The following is a 20,520-nucleotide window of genomic DNA, read 5'->3' as shown; positions in this document are numbered from 1 at the left end:
TTAAAACCACAATGTGTTGTTTTTACACTTCAGTTATTGTAAAGATAAAACAACAAACATACCAGATGTAACACAGTGATTTGGGATGTACGATGATATCAGTGAGGCATCAGTAACAGCAGTTATTGGTTTTAAAATGAAATGTCAGAATTGACCAACATGAATCACTGATTTCTGCTGATATCTCTTTTTTTAATTGACAAAGTGAAGATGTACATAACATTAACCCTAGGCTGAAGTATTTTTTTCTTATTTCAATATTACATACATTTAAAAGCATTTTATTTCTTGTTTCCATCTGCTGGTGGGCCATCACTGTAAGAGTATGAATAACATGATGTTAATTCCACTACAGAACAAACATGATTAAAACTAGAATTAGGCAGAGAAAAAAGTTGGTATATTGATATCATTTATCGACCAAATGAATTGTTTTTGGCATATCGGATACTGGCAAATAGTCCTGAATGTTAAATGAAAACCTTAGAAGCCCAAGGGCTCGCTGCACCCCCTTGTTTTCAGTCTGCATACTAAGCTAACTGTCGGCGATAGCGTCAGGTTTACCTTACAGACATGAGCGTGTTATCAGTCTTCTCATTTAAGTCTTAGCAAGAAGGCAAGAAAGCACATTTCCAAAAATGTCAACCTGTTCATCATCCTGTGAATCATCCACACATAATCTGACCAGTAGTTGATACTAAAGCAAAAATGCACTTTGGCTAAAACACATGACTGATGACCCGATTCATCATGTGTTGGCACGCTGGTAAGGTTTAGGTGTATTTCTATCTATTTCCTGAAAACGGTTTGGAATCCAGCCATGCAGAAGATGCAATTCTGTGCTGAACATGAGCCAGTCGTCAGCGATGTTTATGAGAAAATCGAAGCTGCAGACTCCTTGTTTCAATTGTCTGGCTTCTAACTCAAAGTAAATCAGCCTGAAGCAACGAACCAGTGAGACTCATTTCACACTGAGGCATTTTAATGCACCTGTCACACTATACGTACTCCCTCAGATCTCTCTCATGTCAAACACATCGCTCCCTCTACCCAGAATACCCTGGGGCTGTAACCAAGACCTTTCACGCTAATAGAGCAGCACACTAGCGACTCAGATCACCTTTAAGTGAATTCAGTGTGACGGTCATTTCCACCCGCAGTGTTTTCACACAATTCCTCTCAACAATTTTCTAATTTTCAACCTGTGTTTCTCAACAAGCTCAACTTTAATTGCATTTGTAAGCAGGTCCACTCTGACCACATTAGATCCTTCCTGATGAATATGGAGGGCTTCTGCGAACCTGCTTGTCACATAACCGCAATGTTTCATGCCCCTTTGATTAACATGGAATGGAAACAATTAGGTGGGGGAGGTAGTGAGGCAAAGCAGCACATTCAACAGCTTTAAATGCTAATTAGCTAATGGAGGATGAAAGAGGCAGGCAACTGGCAGGGTTTCACATGAACACACTCGAACTCTGGCTGCGCCGACGCACGTTTGATCTGGATTAAGCGAGACCACCACCATTTTGTTTCCTTGAGTACCTCAGACAATACAGCCATCTTGTGTAATGTGAGATTTTTTTATAATGATCCCATATGAGGCTTTCAAGAAGTTTTACTTTTTTCCCTCGTATTCACACTTTAATCACTGCTTCTGTCTTCTCTTCTTAGTTTTGATACATTTTCTTTTTCAGCACTTCTCACACGATTGCTCTTAGATCATAGGAATACTCTCATCATATTTGAAGCTGGTTAAATTTTTCTTTTTGTTTTTTCTGGGGCTGCAGGAAAACCATTTATGCACACACACAAGCATTTTTCAGACATGGAATACGTAACGTAGCTGGCTTCATCAAGCTGTTAAAATTATGGCTTTTTGTCATTCAGACACACTGTAGGTGTTTTTTTATATTGAAGGTGTGATATTTAACACCTGGTGTACCAAAGAGAGTATAATAGAGAGCAGCAAATGAAAAGCGTCATGATAGCAAGGAAGATGTTTTTTGTCCTTACACAGGCTGCATCACTGATGAATTGTAAAAACCTATTTTGCCGTCAGAGTCTTGTTGAGCATGATGGATGCTCACCAACTCCTCTCACAGTGAATCTACACAAATCTCACTTTTTAACTTAAGGGAGCAAATTCTGCTGCTTGTTTTATGAAGTGCAACATGCACAGGCACCGAATGACGACAAGTTGGGACTTTCATTTCATTCTTGAGATGCTCATATGCTGCATAAAATATTTTGTTAGATATTTATTTATTCAATATCTGGCATGAACGCTGGTCTGATTATTACTGTGGTTGTAAAAGGGTTTTACTGTAACCTCTTCTGCTCCAGTGGCTCCAGAAAGGGGAGTTTGTGAAAACTGATATGAGGAGATATTGGCTTTTTCCCTGTGTTTTCTACTGTATTCAACTGGTTTTGTGCATGAGATGATAGTTTAGATATAAAATTTATCAGTGACCTGAGAACAAAGTACACATTTTTGGTTTCTCTCCATGCATTTTTAACTTTTGTGCAGCCTTTATGTTCATCTGATGGTGTTAAATTCTGATTTGTTCCTTGCTGAAAGTGTTGAGTGATATGTAAATGTTACAGGTCAGAACTCATAATACTCACCCCTTTACACGTTGCATTAAAATGCAGTTTGGGTTATTTGATTGCAGTCAGGTAGTGCTTTACCACATGAAAGTAAAGGTATAAGGTAAGGAATAGTACTGTCCAACCGGGAGATTTGTTTTGGACTCTTGACGTGCCTAACTTCATTAATTCCATAAATAATAAAAGTAATAAAGACAATAGTTCCACTTAATAGAACCAGATAAAATTAGGCTAGTTAAAAAAAGAAAAACTATAACACAGCCACATAGAAGTAGCCCATTTCAAACAGTAAATAAATAGTCAGGTTGCAGTATCCTGGTCCTGAAGTCAAAATGACTCATGCTGTTTTGTATCTTGTGGAGGACGAAATGAATGTGTTTTTGTAAAAGTTTAATATATAGTTCGGCATTTTAAACTGCTGTCTTTGTCATCGTTTAATTACACTGCAAACGCACTGAGGACGGATTGTGATCTGACTGGCCAAACCACCTCCTGAGGTTGTAAAGGATGAAATGTGACCGAAGTGAACACAAGCGTAAATGCAGATGCGTTTGTAGTCACATAGAAGCTCTACGGGGATGTAAATTTGCACTTGTACTACGGCGTAGGTTTGTCCCCAAATAACCAATGTTTGAGTTTGATGTCAGACAGAAGAATGATCACAATCCTACACTGTCACTTTAAGAAAAATATTAGTATAAACTAGTTTGACAGTTGCCTGGATAGCTGGCTACCTTTGCTACAAAACATGAATAGAGGAAAACAAAACCAGCAAGGTAGCAACGATTAGACAGCCAGCTTAACTGCTAACAAGAAAACAGCAAGAAAGCTCATGGATAATCAAGAAACTCATGGAGTCATGAAAAGACCAAGTGTCTGCTTTTAATTTAGCGTGACAAAAGCATAAAAGTAAAACTTTGTAAATTGGACAGAGTGATCCGATCTCAAGCAGGTCTCAGTCGGACCTCAATGTGGACCTTGGAGACACACATTAATATTAGGTGCAAATATAATCAGGTTAAATCACAGATACAATCTGGATACAAGACACATTTTGATGCAAGGGTTAAAGGAGGCCATTGCTGTTTTGACTTTTTAATGACCAGGATGTTTCTTCAGATATGAGACTGAAATGGTAAATTGCAGATTAGCATAACGGGGTGCATGTTTGAAAGAGGCTTATGATAATGTACATGTTTAATAAACATTATTTCACCTGGGAAACTGCTGTTTCATGTCACGGTGACAGACGAATCAGTCAACTTGGTGGAGTGGGCGAATTCCAAGGTCTGGACCCAGGCAACCTGTTTACACCAGCCTGTTGTTATTTAGTCGCATGGCTGTAACTGTACTTCCAGTCAAATCACTAATAAACCATAGAATTATGCAGGATTTTGTATAAATCTAATAATGAATGACATTAACTAATAGCTATTTAAAAGTACTCACTGAGCACAATGCTAAATCACTCTGTGAGGCACTTAGAGTGACACTTAAATCCAAAGACATTTAAAGGAAGGTGCAATTAGGCCATTCGCCTTAGTAAGCCGTTTGAGAAGCTCTGCATGGGCTTAACAGTTCACTGGATCGATCTTTACATTGTAGCTGGTAATGCATGTCCCCTCTGGCCACTTGATAAAAGAAGGTATTCCTTCTCTCTGATCTGATCGATGTTAATCGCTACAGTGGGAAACTAGTTCCTCGGTTGTTGTGAACTGAAAATGGCTGTATGGACTGTGATAGACAGTGATTGTCTATTTTTCTCACTGTCAACAAAACCAATGAATCCCATTTAAAGGTCCAGTGTGTTGCATTCAGGAGGATATATTGGCAGAAATACAGTACAATAAGTATATTTTCCTTTGTTTATAATCACCTGAAAATAAGAATAGTTGTTTTTTTCGTTATCTCAGAATGAGCAAAATAATCTATACTCAATGAATAGATTCAAATAAGCAACAAGAAATTGCGTCTTACATGTTCAAAAAGGAGTAGGAAGTATAAACTTATTATTTCCTACCCCTTATGTATGCATACACTTACATATTTACACACACAGAATCACATACATCCAAACATACACACATATCCATGTACTTATCTAAACATATATATGCATAATTTATAAACATACATATACTGTGCATACTATACATCCCACAAATTTACCTGTATAGCCTACACATACATGCAAATTCATAAATATTAAATATAATAAACACACAACCAAACACACAATATATAGTTTATAAACAGTAATTTAAATAATGTTTCTACAGTGACCCAGAATGGACAAACTAAACACTAGCTCTAGATAGAGCCATTTGCGTTTTCACATCAGCTACTGTGGTTAGCAGCCCGCGCACTCTGAAAAACACTCTTTTCCGAATATGAAACTGCTTTAGTCAGTGTTTTTACTGGTTTAAATCACCTGGTCTGCTTGTTTTGGAGAGGCAGAGACCTCTGCGGATAATTTTGCTCTTGGTAAAAAACCTCCTGCACAATGAACACTGAAGGAAAGAGAAGATTCAGTTTCTTGCAATCTATAATCCTCACCACTACATGCCACTAAATCTTGAGAAAAACACTGTTTCTTTCAAACTTAAATCTTTAAAAGAAATTGCTCACATTCAGGTTATTTATTTCAACAGGAGTACACTTCTTGAGGACTATTTTTAACCGCAGATAAATACACATTTAGTGCATTACCAAATATTGTAGGCACCAGAACGGTGTGTTTGGGGAACTATACTGCTCATGCTCATCACAATAAAAGAAAACATCATCCAGTCCAACACTGTTGCCATATATATGTGCTGTTTTTCCAAAATATTAATTGATTATAATTTCATCAAAACATTATTGATTATTACTTTTCTATTGATTGGCTAAGTAGACTAATTGTTTCAACTCTAAAGCTATATCAGGCTTATTGCTAACAGTAGGGCAGTAAGATGATTTCATTGTTGGTTTTATAGTTACACCGTGAAGCTCTTTACCATTATTGGTGCCATGGAGCTTCTTTTTTTTCTCTGCGTGGCTCCCTGTGAACGAACATGAATGTGCATTAGCATGTGGTAGACGTGATGTACATTCCTGCCAATGGTTTCACACTTCACACAATGGTTTAATGTAAACAGGAACGTTGTTTGTTTACAAGAAAACTCCACATGGCACCTTTAATCTTTTCTTGCCATTTGCCGACAATAGAAAATATGGAACATTGCCAACATTATCCCATCCCAACACTACATCTCTGGACATCATCTTGTTTAACCCTTAATAAATCACACATAGTTTTGTTGGAGGACTGTTGGGGAAATGTTTTATCCTGGAGACGGCAGGCTTGACTGGGAGACATAATTTAATTGAAATCACTGTGCAGTTTGGAAGAAGGAATCAAGGGGCTCTTTTACAGACCCCATCAATGTCTAACAACTTTGAGTGTTTACATATTTTATCATTCACCGGTGTATTACACTCAAGTCGACATGGACCGTAATCTGAAATAAACATCTCTATCATCTCTCCCCAGTTTGTCAGGGACCATACAGATGGGCTGCAGACTCTGTTGATTTCCCTTAAAAGCCCCAAATTTGTCACAACCTTCAGTGCTCCTTTGAGGGAGATAGAGAGACTGTGAATAAGAGCAGGGAGAGGAAAAAGCATGCTGTCATGAAAAGAGCTGCTTCCTGGCTGGCTAGATGCAATCATGGGCACTATCTGATAGCGCCGGAGGAAATTGGATGAGCTGAGAGCCGTTGGCTGCCAGTTATGGGAAAGATGACTCCTTTGTCACTGTGTCAGTCAATTCCCTGCTCTCACCTGAGAGACCAATCAATAACACCGGGGGAGAGAGGTTTTCTCTTGTCTCCAGGCCTCAGTATACTGTGGGCTGCTGTCAATTATGTGCTGTAAAACATCCTCTCTGTCATAGGGATGAGGTTTGGCATGTTATATGGTCGACATAAATATGTCATGGCCGTGGTTAAATGTGATGCATTTCTGTGGATTTAGAAGTATGTCTTTAATAAATTATGACATGTTGTAAGTTAACAGTTCTGTGTGTAATTACCAGACGAGCACATAAATATTGCACACATGGTCGTAACAGTTTTGGGATTCTTGTCTATTTGACTGTAGAGCTGAAACTGTCAAGCAATTCATTGATTAGTTGTCAACTAGTAAATTAACTGTCAACTAAACTGGTAATCGATTAATTGATTTGAGTAATTTCTTAGTGAAGAAAAGTCCAAATTCTCCGATTCCAGCTTCTTAAATGTGACTTTTTTTTTTGTTTCTTTACTCCTCTATGACAGTAAACTGAATATCTTTGGATTGTGGACAAACAAAGACAGCTAAGGACATTATCTTAAAGGAACAGTTCACCCATAAACAAAATAAGTACATATAGTAGTCACCTCCTGCAGCTCTTTATCATAATATTTTTTCATAATAGGGTTATAGAAAAGCATATAAGGTTATAAAACATTAAAAAAGCTTTGAAATTTCCTTTGTCACATCATCCTCTTGTCTTGGGTTCATTCACAGGATCTTGGAAATCTAAACAGCTATTTACTCTAGTATTGCTAAAGGGATAGGATTTCATAAGTATTCACTTCCTCTTACTACTTTTCAGACATGAAATACTTATGTTTGTTTAGTGAATATGTCCTATGGGCATTCTGTTGTTTTTTTCTTGCTTGTATTTTATTTTTGTTGTCTTATTTTGTTTGCCATTTTCGAAATAAACCTCTAACTAACTAACTAACTAAACAAAGCATCTCCTTCATGGGAGAGCTAGTCGATTAATCTAGAAAATAAACGACTACGAAAATAATTCATAGTTGTAGCCTTATTTGACTGTGTTTAAAACGCTTAGGCAGTATCTATTTTTTTATACATTCGTGTCTTCCTAAAATGTTACGGGAGTATATGCTATATGAAGTTTGTGCAGCACTGAGCCGTTGGATTTCTTGAATTTTTGTGCTGGCTGTAATAAAAAATGTTCTCATCCCTGCTGCTCACAAGTGGTTCAACTGCTCTCATTACCAACTGCATCATTAGTTGTGCAATTATAGCGCATAAAACCCAGAGAGACTCATAACTATTAGTTGCTGTCAGGGCATGTAGTATTACATCAGGCATGGAGGACATTTCACTTGATGTAGGAGTATAAACAGAGACGCTCACTGAATGATTCATGACAGTGATACCGGCGAGATTTAACATCTTCTGCGCACAATATGGCCATGCTAGATCTGTGTAAGCTGATGCTAAACTGTCCTTTTCTTCCTTTGCCATTCTCCTGCAGTTCCCTGATACCTGTGAGGAGTCTGCCTCCCCATTCGTCTTCATCTGCACCAACCCCCAGGAGCTGCTGGTGAAATTCCCCATGAAAGGGAAACACAAGATCTGTAAGTCCTATTTCTTTCATGTAAGGGGAAGTGGAGTGGATGAAATTAGCCTGAGCCGAGTCAGGAATTTTTTTCTTTCTTTTTTATCAGCTCTTTCCTCTGCATTCGTATGCACGCACGCATAAATGGACCTGCAAAAGAGTGATAATGCTAGGCACAGGGTCTGATTACTATATGTTTATTAATAAAACAGAATTACACACACAAAGCGTTCTCCCACATACACATGTACAGATCCTTTCTGAGAGCCATCTGTAAAGACGGGATTTTGCTGTCAGGTTGCCTGGGGGACAAGCCAGGCCTGGATGTGCAATGTTGTTGCTGTATTTTGTGATTTATAATAGGACTCAAACACATTTTCCCTCTGCTGCCATAGCTGCTGCTGCAAAATGATGTACCTGCAAGCTCTTTTGTTAATATTTCAGAACCCTCTAAAGACTTGAGAGGATTGTTTATGCAGCTGTGCCTCTTTCAGATCTTTCCAGATCGATGGAGAAGGCTTTTTGAGAGGCTCAAGGTAAAATGTAGCTGTAGCTGCGCCTTACTAAAATGGATATGACGACCTTGTATCCATTTTTTGTGAAAATAAGGAACATTTAAAAAAGGTTTTAGAGGGGTAGCACAAACCTTACTAGGGAAAGATAAAATGAAGTGCTTGTCGTATAGGGTTTCAGCAGGTTTTGTGAAATGCGTTGAATTTGATTACTGATACAGAAAATTTCGAAAGCTTGTAAATACAGATAAAGTCTCTGTTTCAGAGGTCGTCAATATGTGTCTCTTTCACGCAACACAAGATTTTCAGTGAAAAATCTGGCTACCCTCAGATGCTTGTACTTTTATTTGAAGTCTTAAATTGTTTATTCATTGTGTTGTAACTGGCTTTAACATGGTCTTGAGTGAAAGGCTGAACTTGATGAAACATGCTGACACATTGTTACAAGGTTGCTGTTGTGGGCACAGACTGCTGGAGGGAAATCTGCACCTACATTATTTAAACCTACAATAGCTTGTGGTTTTATGAATCAGCAGCTTACTCTATCGGTGCATGGAGAAACATGGCTGTGTTGAACTTGCCCGTAGTAAATTGTTATACATTAGTAGGCTTCATTATTTATTTTTACAGCACCTGGCTGCAGCGCGTTTCTTCTTCAGTTCATTTGCAGCAACTGCAGATTTTCTCCAAAGGGACAAATACTCAACTTTACAGTTTTGTTTTCTGAAAAAAGGATCAAATGCCAAATATGCTGGTTGGTATCTATTTTTTTGACCGTGATGTAGTCTGTTATTAGCCTTACATTAGCTTTTTACTTCTGGCGATTGCGTTTACAATTCAAAAATCATAAAACTGATCTCCATTCGTTCAGATTATCTTGCTGAACAAAACATGTAGGTATCATAAACCTTTTATGTCCACACAGCATATTTTCTCCTAGACGTCAAAATCCAACAGAACAATCAATCCCATTGGCGTTTTGTCCAGGGAACCAGGGTAATGTTAACTATAAACCCTGCAGCACTCTGTACTGTAGTACCTTGATACCACAGAGCCTAATGCCAAATGTTGTCTCAGACAAAAGCGAAAAACTTATATAAAGCATAAAAAGCATAAAAAAAATGTATGCTTTTGTTTTGATGACCTTGCATTTATACCATCCGTAAAGAAACCATACAAGCAGTATCTTGTGTGATTATACCTATATGCTTAACAAGTGGCATTTTGCATGTAATTGAGATGTACAATACACTCTTCCAGCTTTGTTCCAGCTGTGGCTCTCACATGTGTAATTGAATATACTTATTCTCAGTCAAATATGCATTAGCACACCATCACACAACTACTTACTAATAGCAAAAAAAATAACAAAACAAAATCTTTACATACTGAAACAAATTGAAATGAAATAGCATTGATATACCCCATAAAAAATGGATACAGACGAAAGTTGACATTTCTGTACATACTATAGTAAGTGTTTGACAATATGTAATTCAAGAACATGAGATGTCCTGATACTATTTTTTTTCTTTTACCAATACCACTCCTATTCTTGAACTTGCTCATCAATCTATGCAGAGTACCAACTCGATGCCATTGCATTAAAAAACAAGCAAACAAGCCAAAAAAACCAAACATAACAAACAATTAACAGCTGCACACTGCTAACCTTAAATGGATTTGAAATTATTGCTTTTATTGGTTTATGGTATAGCCTATGATAAATCATTTGTAAAACAAATAAAGTTCATTGATAAATTACATGCTATCAGTTTGCAGCATGGATTTTTGGAAATATCACAGGCATTTACGATCCTTGTATCGGTATCCAAAAAACTCTATCAAGAAACTGTAAAATATTTTTGGTATTGTGGTCCAGTGTCACATAAATCAAAGAAAAAATTAAAAAATGCATTTCTGAACATCACAAATATGCAAAATATGCACTAAAATATGACATTTGTATATAATACACATCATAGCAAGAGTAATTTGAGTTGTTGGACTTAACATACATGTCCCACTGCATCATGTCTTCATTCTGTGTACAGCTTTGCATGTATCGCATGCTTTTGTCATGTTGTGTGCATTGATCCCCGTTGTACACATTAGCCTGGTATTTGGATCGCTTATCCTGACCCACCAGACCTGCACAGTCCAGCCTGTCTTATCCTTCTGTCACCAGCTAGCTTTTCACTATCTCATTCTCTTGCTCTCTCGGCCCCTCTTCCACCTCAATTCCCACAGCATCTCACGGGTCACGGCATTGCCGCTCATCTTACTCAGGGGGGCTTAGCACAAGTATTTTTTGCTCCCCCAGCAGCTTACATCGACAAGATCCGCTTGTCACCGGCGTTGCCAACCATCTCATGCCTCATCAGAATGAGCAAGAAAAAGCTTCCTGCCTTCTCCTTTCCTTTCAGCAGACTCAGTGCTTTATTACATAACAGGCACAATTGTTTTTTTCATTAGTGTGTGAATCATTAATGTGTTAGTCAGTGTTTTTGGTAATGTGTAAAAATTGCATTGCATAGCTGCTAAAATTGATTCTTTCATTAAGCAAATTCTGCAATCATGTTGTGGAAAAGTGGGAGCTTTGATTACATTTTTGCTGGTAACTGACAAAATATCAGGTTGTCAAATGTTCTCCAGTTTTTTTTTCCTTTTTTTTTCTTGTTTATTATTTATATACATCCCCATTAGCTGTTACCTTGGCAACAACTACTCTCCCCGGGGGTCCATTTTAAGATATACATACAGTTCAAGTGCTTACACATCACTGCTATAATCCCCATCCTTTAAGTGTTTGTTACACTAAACACATTAAAAAGACATCCAAACAAGAAATAAGGGAAACAAATGCATTGAAAATAATAAATAAAAATAACAATAATAATAATAATAATAATTTATAAAAAACAAACAGAAATTCAACAAAGATGTATTTAGAACAAACAGCTGGTCACCTGTGCACTCAAATCAATATTACACTGATGAAAATACATGTCAGTTAATTGAAAAAAATATCAATAATCATCTCATGACTTCACAAACACAATCCATTTTTTCCCAATATTGCCAGAATTAATCGATGTGTCGATTCAGAGAAAAAGTAATTCTCTCCGTACTTGGAGCATTTGTCAGAATATCTGTCTAGTTATACTTTGTTTGAGGTTCGGTCTGTAACCATTTTCGTGTTACAGCTTTTTTGCTGATTGCTCTGTCACCAAAGATATTCTATATTACCTCCTACTTGTAAGACCGAATAGCTGCAGGCTGTTTTCCATATTTCCTTCAACATAGACCCCTTCACATCTCACCTGTCTGTACACATTATAACTTGGGATTTACAAAATATCTAATTAAATTCTGTGAACAGAATTATATCTTTCACTTTTTTCCCCTTTGCCTCTTCTTTATTTAGTGATTGATAAGTTACTGCTGCTATTGTTTTTTTATATGAATGGAAATTGTTTTAATTCTTCTGACTGAAAAGCCAAACAAATGCGCTGAGAGCTGCATGATGCTGCAGTCTAGCTGTTGTTTCTCGTCAGATCGGCAGTACTACAGCGGACACTTTACTGTACAGGCATGCTAGTAATATTGTATATGACAGCATGGAAGCTTAAGAGGACGGAAAAGTGAGCGCACCCACATTTGGATAAACATTATTGGATGCATTTGGCAATTATCAAATCAAATAATGCAATGCTTTTTCTCTCTCCAGGCAGTTTTACAGTTGGCTTTGTAGATAATATGCTCGGCAATGCTAGATGCAGGTTGATCAGTCATCACCCCATGGAAGAGTCTGTGACATTTAAAATGGCATACGGCCAAGGCTCACTCTCTGTATTAAGGGATGTGCATTATGGTTTATGGTCACATCCTGTGAACATTTGTATCTATGTGTGTGTGTGTGTGCTTCTGTGTAAGCTGAAGGTCAGTCTGGGTGTTGAAAGCTATTTGGCTCTCTGACATGAACCCGCATTTCCATTTTCTCTTCCTTATAGCCATCCTTCACTTACCGCATGTTTTTAATAGCCTGACATCCTCCATACGATGTGACTGTGTACACACAGCTACTGTGTACATAACCACATGGTAAAAGTGAAACACGGATCATATAACGCGCTACCTAAAACATTTTCTTCATGTAGCCTCAGCTCTAATACAAAGTAAAACTGCTCTTTACTCTATATATAATAACATCCTTTTATTTTTTTTTGAATAGTTTTAGATTTCAGTAGAAGTGCCAAATGACTGGAACTTGTCGAAAACAGCTTAATAACATTAGCTAATCTAAAAGATGCAAACACATTAAAATGATATAAAAGATAATTAGAGGGGCACTCCAAAGCCAAATCCCCTATCTTGCAATGTTAACGAAATTAAAATTAATTTGTGTATCCACTCCGTGATTCGGATCCGCTCCAAAATGTAATGGGCTTTTCCTTGGACCATGCCACACCCTTCCTGTCTGGCATCGCTAGACCAATTTGCAAATTATTTAGCAACCTCTCAGTTCATTTTTGATTTCTTAGGGGCATTGATTCTGGATAAAATGGGATGGACCTACAATCTATCAGAGCAACAAAATATGTGACGGACAAATGTAAACAAACTAAGGTGTGCAGAGTTGAGCTTTGATAGTGAGGCATCAATATGTCTGTGAACAAGTGTTGCCATTTTTGCCATCAGAATTGTAAAATAGTACATCAACAGAAGGTTCATCTGCAGCCATCTGGCTATTTTGGGAAATGCCTCAACTCCACTTGACTTTAATTTCCGTTTAGGCTCACCTGGTGTATAAACCAAAAATTACTCTGTCACATATTTGCAAGTTCTTAGTCATTGTATCGAACTCACGCCATTATCAGATAAATGGTTGTAATTGGCCCAACCTGGTCCAGGCCAGCTGGAAATGTGTCTGACAGACCAGACGCATCTGCTAGAACAAATAAAACACAAGCTTGCAGATGCGTCTGGTTCTGCAGGATAACACACTTTCACCAAGTTTCATGAAAATCAGGCCAGTAGTTTTTCTTTAATTTTGCCAACAAACAGACAAACCAACTGAACCGAAAACAGCACCTTTTTGTCTGAACTTATTATAACCGTTAACAGGCCATAACAACTGATTTTCAACATTATGGAATCAGAATCAGAAATACTTAATTGATTCCAGAGCGAAAACTGTGGTTAATTACAGTCACTCTGATGCCAATCATAGAGAATTACAGAAAGTAGGAATAAGTAGCAGCAAAAAGTATATATAAATATAAAATCTTCATACAGTAAAAAAAAAAACAATAACACTAGTATGGATATATTTAAAAGTATAAATATGTAGACTGTGCTGAGTGTGTAAAATTTGTAAAAAAAAAAATATAAAATGATGTGCTTTGTGCTACAATGCCATTTCTAAAACTATTATGTTAAGTTAGAAATACATCATATGTGTACAATGCAACAATGTACAGTACTATATATACACCATATATACAGAAATACCTATATATGTATACAGAGAGTGAAATTTCTTGGCCCCACACTGAACTTCAGAACAGTTGGAAGCATCACAATTAGCCACCAGACATTTTTTTAATGACTGGAATCTGAAAATGATTTGGTATGCTCAAGATCTGAGCTCACACTGACACTACTGTAATAAATTCAACGCGTGATGACAAACCTTTTCAGTGTCAGGTAGGACGTTCGTTCACAACATAGCTGCTCCATCTCCTTTTGTCATCTTAAACAGAATTTGTTTAGGCTTAACTATTGATTTTTCTAAGTATTTGTCAAACTGTGAATCACTGTCCATCTTCAAAGTAAATTGTGGATGTCGGGCTGGGACTGTTACTGCTGAACAAGCCTGAGGCTGCTACTTGCTGCTCTGCAGAACAAAGCATTAGGTAACCTGAGAATTATGTTTGACCTTCCTATTATGATGCCTCAGAAGAATTAAAATCCTATTGCTTCCAAGCATGAAGGGTGGATACCCAGAGTAATGTTCCATGAGTGAATCAAATGGCTTTAAGCCTTGTTTAAAGAGTGCTCAACCAGCAAGAAAAAAAAACAAAAACGTGCAAATCTCTTTTACAAGCACTCCCATTTTCAACTGACTGAAGCACTGAATTAGTCAAAGGAGAGCAACAGTTCAAGTATTCAAAATGGGTTTCATAAGCTCAAGGCATCTTAATGCCTTTTGTTCCTTCATGGGATAATTTGCGAGGCTTTAAAGTAATGCCAGTAGCTATGGCTGAAAATGTTATCACGATTAAAAAATTCAGCTCTGTAGTATGCATTTGTTCTGTAAAGATTGATCCATTATAGAAACAAAACAGAATGTCCTTTAACAGCTTTTAAAGCAGAAAAGGTCATTCCCAGCTCTTCACTCAGTTTGCTGCTGAACGTATAACTCTTGTGATATAACATATGAATTCAGTGAGTGCTTTGTGAGTACTGGCTTATCTTTTTCCATAAAGATTAGTCACTCTGATGGCTCTCCAGCAGATACAAAAGAGCTCTCTCTTGCCGAGGTTTGATCCAACTACAGGGAAGGAAGTCATGGATATAATTGCTAAAATGAGAAATTCAGCTCAAGCTGCAGGTCATGATGAGATCTTTTTATCTCTACTAGCGTAAGTCATTGACATATATAATCTCAAAATCACTGGAGACTGGGTTCATTTTAAAGGACCTCAAGGTCGACAAAGTAGTTCTCCTGTCTTAAGCTCGAGGCGCCAACATCATTTCCTTCCATTTCTTTAAATTATCTCTTCTGTCGTACAGCAGAGCGGTACAGCCATTCATACAGCTATAAATAGCACAGTTTTTGGAATATTCATACACTTAATTCACTTAACTATTTTATTTGCAATGTATATAATGGTGTTTTCTTATCCAAACAATTTTGCTTTTCCAGTTTCACGTTTTTGGAGTCTCTTAACACCATGTGTACTAGTAGATTGTTGAGCTTAGATGGAAATATGTACTGTTGATATGTTATACAGTATTAGATATCAGAAGTTTTTCTTACTTTTCACATCATTTAGAGTTGTAAGAAGTGGTTTTCCAAAAATAAAATAAAGGTGTGTTGTTTTTTTGCCACTTGGATGTGGCTGTTACCTAGAAAAACAAATTGCTTAAACATACACGTTGTTAGTAGTATATTGTAAAGCTCGGAGAAAACAATTGACTGGGTAATTACTGACGAATTGCACCAATTTACCACAGTCAAATGAGAAGACACTGTTTGTTTCTTTTCTATCCTATGTTATCTCTTAGGAGAAGAAAACCACAACAGAATTAAGCCTTAATTTCTCATGTCTTGTAGGTGTGCAATCCAGTCTATTTTTATCATGCGTTTCTACATGTGTGCACTTGAAATGTTCTTACCATCTTTGAATGCAAATTAGTCAGCTTAAAGTTGTTAGCTTTAGGACTTTAGCACCTCTGGTGGTTACAAGTGCAGTTCAATAGAGAAAACGCTCCTTGTGCAGTTAGTTGTACAGAAATACAACAGCCAAGAGCCACTGGTGTATGTGTTTACAGTGCAGCCAAACAAACTCATGTTGTTTTAATAAAGAAATCAGTCAATAATTGGCTTTTTTTTTTCATCATGTCAACATCTGATTTTCACACAATAGCAGAGAGCCTTGTTGCAAACTACTTTGTGTTTTCTGACAGTTGAAGCCGCCTCGTAAACCACCAGCTGAATGCTTTAAATGAGAAGCAGCAGCAGTAAGAAATTTTGGGTTTGGATCAGCAGTAACTTGATTCAGCTCTGATACGATGTTAACAAAAAGCAGTAAGACTTACGTCAGTGAGACAGAATTATTGCAGCAGTGCTGGATCACATGCATCCCTTGTTTCCTTAGTGCATGTGAAGACAGTTTGGAGTTATTTTGGCGGACTCTGCCACTAAAATTAAAAAACAATAGTGCACAGTGGTAATTACGGAATGTAAGTACATTGAATGGCTACTGTTGAAACCAATGACTGCCATAAATAAGGTTGGGGAAAAAAACTGAGACTCTGAGATGCATCACAATTCTCTCTTAAAAGATTGTCTTAATGCAGAAAAGTCAGTATTTGAAAATTTCAAACCAAACTCATCACCAGACATTATGATTGCCAGTAAATTTGGAAAGACTGAGCTGTATGTTTCTTGCAGCTGAACCAACTCTCTGGTGAAACATAACATACGTAAGCATGTGGTGTGTTCACACTCTAACATACTACAGTTGTATTAAAACCCATGAAAGTACATTTATCTGTTTTAATTGTAAATCATTATAGAAATAAAAAATCAGATGCATTGATAATCACGTCATCATCATGAGCTGGTTAGAGATTCTCACCTCTGTGCTATAAATAGTATTGTGGTGACCCACATTATAGAGACATTATAGAGACATTCATTGGAGCCTGCTGCTCCTTAAAGAAGCAGAGTTCAGAGTTGGGAGAGGGGGGTTCTGGGAAACAGAGTTTTGGCTTTGTTGTTGGCGCGGATTAGCCTTTGCCGGCAGGTTTGTGCTAGCTTGTTCCTGAGCCCCTATCATTACTGTTTGAAGTGAGAGTAAACAGACTCGACTCGACAGCCTCAGTCTCTCTGTCTCGTCTTTCCTGCACTTCCTCAGTATCAAAAAAAAAGGGGTTTCATTTCTTAAAAATGTTAAAGACTGTACCTTAAGCTGCTTTTCTAATTCTCAAATTTGGTTTGTTTAATTGACTCATCATGCTGATAATTAGTCAATGACACACAGTCCACACAAACACATGTAATACTGTAGCAACACATAGTAAGTACAACATATTCACCAGTAGCTACTGTACACTTGTCTCACAATTTGTCTCCATCTCTCTCTGTTAAAAAATGCAGGGCACTGAAACCCAATACAATACATATTAAGCACCCTTATGGGAATTGCTCAAAGCAAAAATAATCTATATTCACTTGTTCCTGTGTAACTGCCACATGCCAAGGGACTAGTGAGTATATATCACATATAAATGATTCTCTTTATTTGTTTGTTATGCATTCGACATCATATCCCTTGTACACATTGCACTCCCAGCTCTCTTTTCAATATCATTTGCATTTTCCGCGCATACGTTATCGAGCTGTTACAATATGTATGGCTTTATCCCTCAGGTTGCACCACATATGGAAATAACACAATATATTCGGAGTGAAAATATTGCAGTTGAATTTTGTTCCACTAACCATCGGTTGCACTGTTACCTTGTGATTACCTCTTTGTTTTATGTGTGAAATCGCAGCACCATGGGATTGCAAATAGAGAAAGCCAATTACCTAACAAATGTCCACCTTCTCTCCTGAGGTGGTCATGATTCTTTTTTCTCTCCTCTATTTCTCCCCTGTGCTCTTCCTCCGTCATCCACTGCTGGGAGACAGAAAGAGGTTAGAGCGACGGAAGTCCTTTTTTGATTATTTATTCATGGATTTTCCATTTAATATTCATGCCTTTTTCAGGACTATCTGGGTGCAGAGGAGAATTTTCTGCCTCGGAGGCGGACGGGGCCAAAAATCAGGTTTCAGCTCCAATGAGCCCGGCGGATGAAGGGAAGAGAGGGAGAGAGAGGGAGAGTGATAGAGAGGGAACAAGAGAGCGGGGTTTCATGTGTTCTCTAGTAAATGAGAGGCAGGCCTTGAAGGTGACAGGCTGTGTTTATTACTGATCTGTCAGCCGGTTAATGGGGAGAGGAGAAGAGAAGAGAGAGGATAGAGCTGAGCTGCTGAGCAGAGACCAGAGCACACAGACATGGGAGCAAGAGGGAGCCCCAAGCAATAAACTTTGCCATACTAGATGTGCTTGTCCTTACAGATTCACTGACAACATTCCTGCATGCTGAATCACATTCACAGGAACTAAATTAATCTGTAACAAATAGAATATCTTGCTGTATTGTTATGAAATTTGTATTTTTCAATGAACAAACATTAACCAAAACAACATACTGTAACCATTTTTATGAGTTACTGTTTTTAGTAAAGCCCTGAATAATACATTCTGCATCCACTTGGCTGCATAGATTTCATCACCTGCCCAAAATTTATGACTTTGTGGAGTGTACACAGAATAATATGTTATCACATCTTTGCATGCAAACAGGTGCAGGGGTAGTTGAAGACTGTTTTCTTGGCTTTTTCTTAAATACTTGTAGGCTACTTAGGGATGTCAGTGGTTCACCATTTAATTTTTAATGGACAAGAATATTTTTGACTGGTTATGCATGTTTGTTTATGGCTTAATTTTGCTACTCTTCTTTAGTTTACTGCACCGCACACCACCCAGATCTGGTGGGAGACAGATGGACAGCTAAGCGTATTAACGTGTGGAAACATAGTGCCTACTGCTGGTCAGTGGACGATAACTGCTATTAACGCCATTCCAACCCAATAATGTCTGTGGAAACTCCTCTGCAAGCATTAGCATCCCACAGTTACCCATAATGTCCTTTTCTTCACAGACATTTACATGAATCTTGAAAATTCTAGTTTGACAAAAATGTCTCATGTCTATTTTGGGCTAAATCTCATCCTTTGCATGTCAAATCAACAGTCCCCTTCTTTGACTTAAACTCCAGCTCTGGTAGAAAATAACGTTCATTTGGCTGCTTTTCCATTATATACAGAAAGTGCACAAAAATAGCAATTATTAGATCGGAGTTATTCTTCGTAATTCTATTTGTCAAAGGAAAATGTTAATATTACTAACAGCCTAATCTTTTTCCTTTTGTCATTATGCCTTTGCTTTCCCTGCATAACCTGCTTGCCAGCTTGCTAAATTATTAGCCTCTGTGGCCTCTAGACGCTGACAGTAGTAGCAGTGTGCTTTTATCTTGAACGTCAAGTATATAATGTACACAAGTTCCCATATGGTAACCAGGAGCTCAGAAGTTCTACTTGAGGGCAGTAAGATTACAGCAGAAAGAGCAAGTGATTAGTTATCGCTGCAGATAAGGATCCCACATCCTCATTACAGAAAAATATCCCAATTGCTTGTCCAATCTTCCTATTACAGAGGCAATTCTTAAACTCATGGCTGTGTTCAGACCTCCTAACGAATCTTAAGAAATCCCAACTATGACTGTAAATTTGATTGCTAAATTAACACTCATTCTATCATCCCAATATCTATGTTAAGAATTACAGACTGACTGTATCTGTAATCAGAATTTACCTGTAGGCTTCTAAAGTTGGACAAGCCATAATAATAATAATAATAATAACAGCTCTCACTTGTCATTGTTGAGCTATAGCTTATTAGAATGGACAAGACTTAGTGTAATGTCCTCAAAGTGGGAATTTGTTGAAAAGCACAGTACATAATAAACATAATGTAAATACAAATCAAAGCACAGAACAGAACAAGACAACAACAGAAGTCCATATGGATATGGAAGGAAGATTTCCTCTCAATTATTAGAATGACTTATTAATGTAGAGTAACTAATTTATTGAACTATTCATTAACATTTAAACTGTCACCATATGCATTGAGTAGCATTTCAATCATTATATTTTGGTGTTCATGTTGTTCAAGCAGGTTGAGGATTTCTGGAGCAACTCCTCATACTTCCAAGGTGCATGGAGAAGGGAGATGAATCAAAAGCATAGAAACTTCAGCAACACTTGTAATATTTAGAACAAGTTTATTAAAAGACAAAAAAAGACCACCAAAAGGAATACATTTTAAGAAAGGTGTTAATGTTGTTCCCCATATTCATTGTCATATACAGAACACTGCAGCTGCTATTTTTGGCAGTTATTTGGCAGTTACTTTGAATTTAGGACACGGTCTATGTCATCCTAGGTTAGGATTTGTTGTAAATCTCTAAATTTGGATGGTTCTGTAACAGCTAAATTACTATCCTAAGATCCTAAGATAGGATTAACTCCAAAATGAGTTAGGGAAACATATTTCTGTTATACCAAAAATGCTAAATGTCATCCTAAACTGAGAG

The 20,520-nt window shown here is 37.4% G+C and overlaps 1 protein-coding gene across 1 annotated transcript in view; it reads left to right on the top strand.

Annotated features, from left to right (window-relative positions):
* Window positions 1-20,520, top strand: part of trip4 (thyroid hormone receptor interactor 4) — a 102,660-nt gene that overhangs the window by 32,349 nt on the left and 49,791 nt on the right. Inside the window, exon 12 of the mRNA XM_042486641.2 lies at window positions 7,925-8,027. Coding sequence (XP_042342575.2) covers window positions 7,925-8,027 — 103 coding nt within the window. The remainder of the gene's footprint in view (window positions 1-7,924; window positions 8,028-20,520) is intronic.

This window comes from Plectropomus leopardus, chromosome 1 (assembly GCF_026936395.1).
Source record: "Plectropomus leopardus strain MGB_pleo_1.0 chromosome 1, ASM2693639v1, whole genome shotgun sequence".
Taxonomy (NCBI): domain Eukaryota; kingdom Metazoa; phylum Chordata; class Actinopteri; order Perciformes; family Serranidae; genus Plectropomus; species Plectropomus leopardus.
Note: the sequence above shows the minus strand (reverse complement) of the source record. Positions and strands in the feature narration are given on the sequence as shown.